The sequence below is a fragment of the Pinus tabuliformis genome, chromosome 6, assembly GCF_031772625.1.
Source record: "Pinus tabuliformis cultivar Carrire ecotype Pingquan chromosome 6, CPIR1, whole genome shotgun sequence".
NCBI classification, from domain to species: domain Eukaryota; kingdom Viridiplantae; phylum Streptophyta; class Pinopsida; order Pinales; family Pinaceae; genus Pinus; species Pinus tabuliformis.
Genome location: NC_142292.1, coordinates 891,202,137 through 891,203,602, shown reverse-complemented (window position 1 = coordinate 891,203,602; position 1,466 = coordinate 891,202,137). Strand labels below are relative to the sequence as shown.

The 1,466-nt window shown below is 44.5% G+C and overlaps 1 protein-coding gene across 1 annotated transcript; it reads right to left on the bottom strand.

The window, feature by feature from the left end:
- Positions 1–659: 659 nt before the first annotated feature.
- LOC149261787 (uncharacterized) lies at positions 660–1,226 on the bottom strand. Its single transcript, XM_089371081.1, has one exon. The coding sequence runs from the start codon at positions 1,224–1,226 to the stop codon at positions 660–662; it is 567 nt and encodes a 188-aa protein (XP_089227207.1).
- Positions 1,227–1,466: the final 240 nt, after the last annotated feature.

Here is a 1,466-nt window from a genome sequence, read left to right as displayed (position 1 = left end):
TCTCTCGCCACCTTCTTCGAATTCTTGTTGCCTGTCATTCTCCTCCTGTTCTGCCTTATAAGCTTCTCGCCACCTTTTCGCTTATGATGGGTTTGCTCTCCACTTCTTATCTCCCCTACGCTTTGAATGATGGTTCCTGCGGTGATGTCCGGTTTTCGCTTTGGGTCGCGCGTCCCTACTGATCTGAATGATCATTAAATGCTGATGACAGGGATTTAAGGCCGCCGTCCTTCTGTCCTGTCTTCGCTGCCGCATGAGCCTGCCTTATTCTCCTTCTCCCGCTCCATGCAAAATTTTGATTACCATTATGCTGAGTCATGGTTATCGATGTTTATGAGCTGTTTTAAGCCATCCCATCTTGCCATCACTGCTTGATTGGACCAGCTGTCATCCACTTTCGCCAATGATTCTTTACTTCCCCAATTGGCCAAGCAATCCACGGGCTTATTTCCTTCTCTTCTTACATGAGAGGTGATCTTGTATTCAATTCCTTTCAGAGTTTCCTCGATTTCTTGGACTATACTCGCTGTCCTCCAGCTTTTGACTACCTTCTCCCACTGTTTCCCTTGGATTAATTTCCTTATGGTACTGATGACCAGGGCTGAATCCCCTTCAATTTTGATCTTCCTATATCCATTCCTTATGGCGATTTTGAGCCCCTAATACACTGCCATAAATTCCGCTTCGTTGTTAGTCATTGTTCCTCCGTGTTCTGCATAGATCCATTCTACCTCTCCTTGTCTGTTTCTGAAGACTCCTCCAAATCCAGCTGGACCTGGGTTCCCCTTTGCTGCCCCGTCGAAATTGAGTTTGATAAACCCTTCCGGAGGTTTTTGATAGATTGAGTGACTTTGGCCTGCTATAGGTTGGTGCTGCTTCGCATTTTGATGATAGATCATCCCTTGATCCAAATTCAGCCTTTTTAGGATTTCAGTTTCTGCTTCAGATGTCTTCCAATCTTCTTCTGCCCAATTTTCTGCTAGGATTGATTCTCTGATTTGTCTTAGGGTTCTTTTCCAGACTTCTTCCGGGTCTAAAGATTTCCCCTTAAAGATTCTACTATTTCTCTCTTTCCAAAGATTCCATACGTTGAAGCCTGCTGTCAAGCTCCAGGCTCTTCTTACAATCTTGCTTTTAAACTTCCCTTCTCCCCAATCACATAGGGTTTGAATTATATCTGTGGATTTCGTTCCGTGGTCGAGAATAAGTTTCTCATCTTTTCCCATTGGAAATGGGGCCGCGCTGCATCCATTGAGAAGGTGTTCCTAGTCTTCTTCGTCTAGATGACAAAGGCTGCATCTTGAAGGACCTGAGAAGCCTCTTTTTTGAATTCGATCCCATGTTAAGATGCGTTTCCTTCCTACCAGCCAAACGAACATTTTGATCTTCGGCCACCATTTATTTCTCCATATCTTCCTCCACTTCTGCTCTTTGGCCTCCCTACTCTTGCTGTATCTTTACTTTAT

Bases quoted from the DNA above. Each gene is read 5' to 3' on its own strand.
- LOC149261787 (XM_089371081.1), bottom strand. From the start codon at position 1,226: ATGGGAAAAGATGAGAAACTTATTCTCGACCACGGAACGAAATCCACA.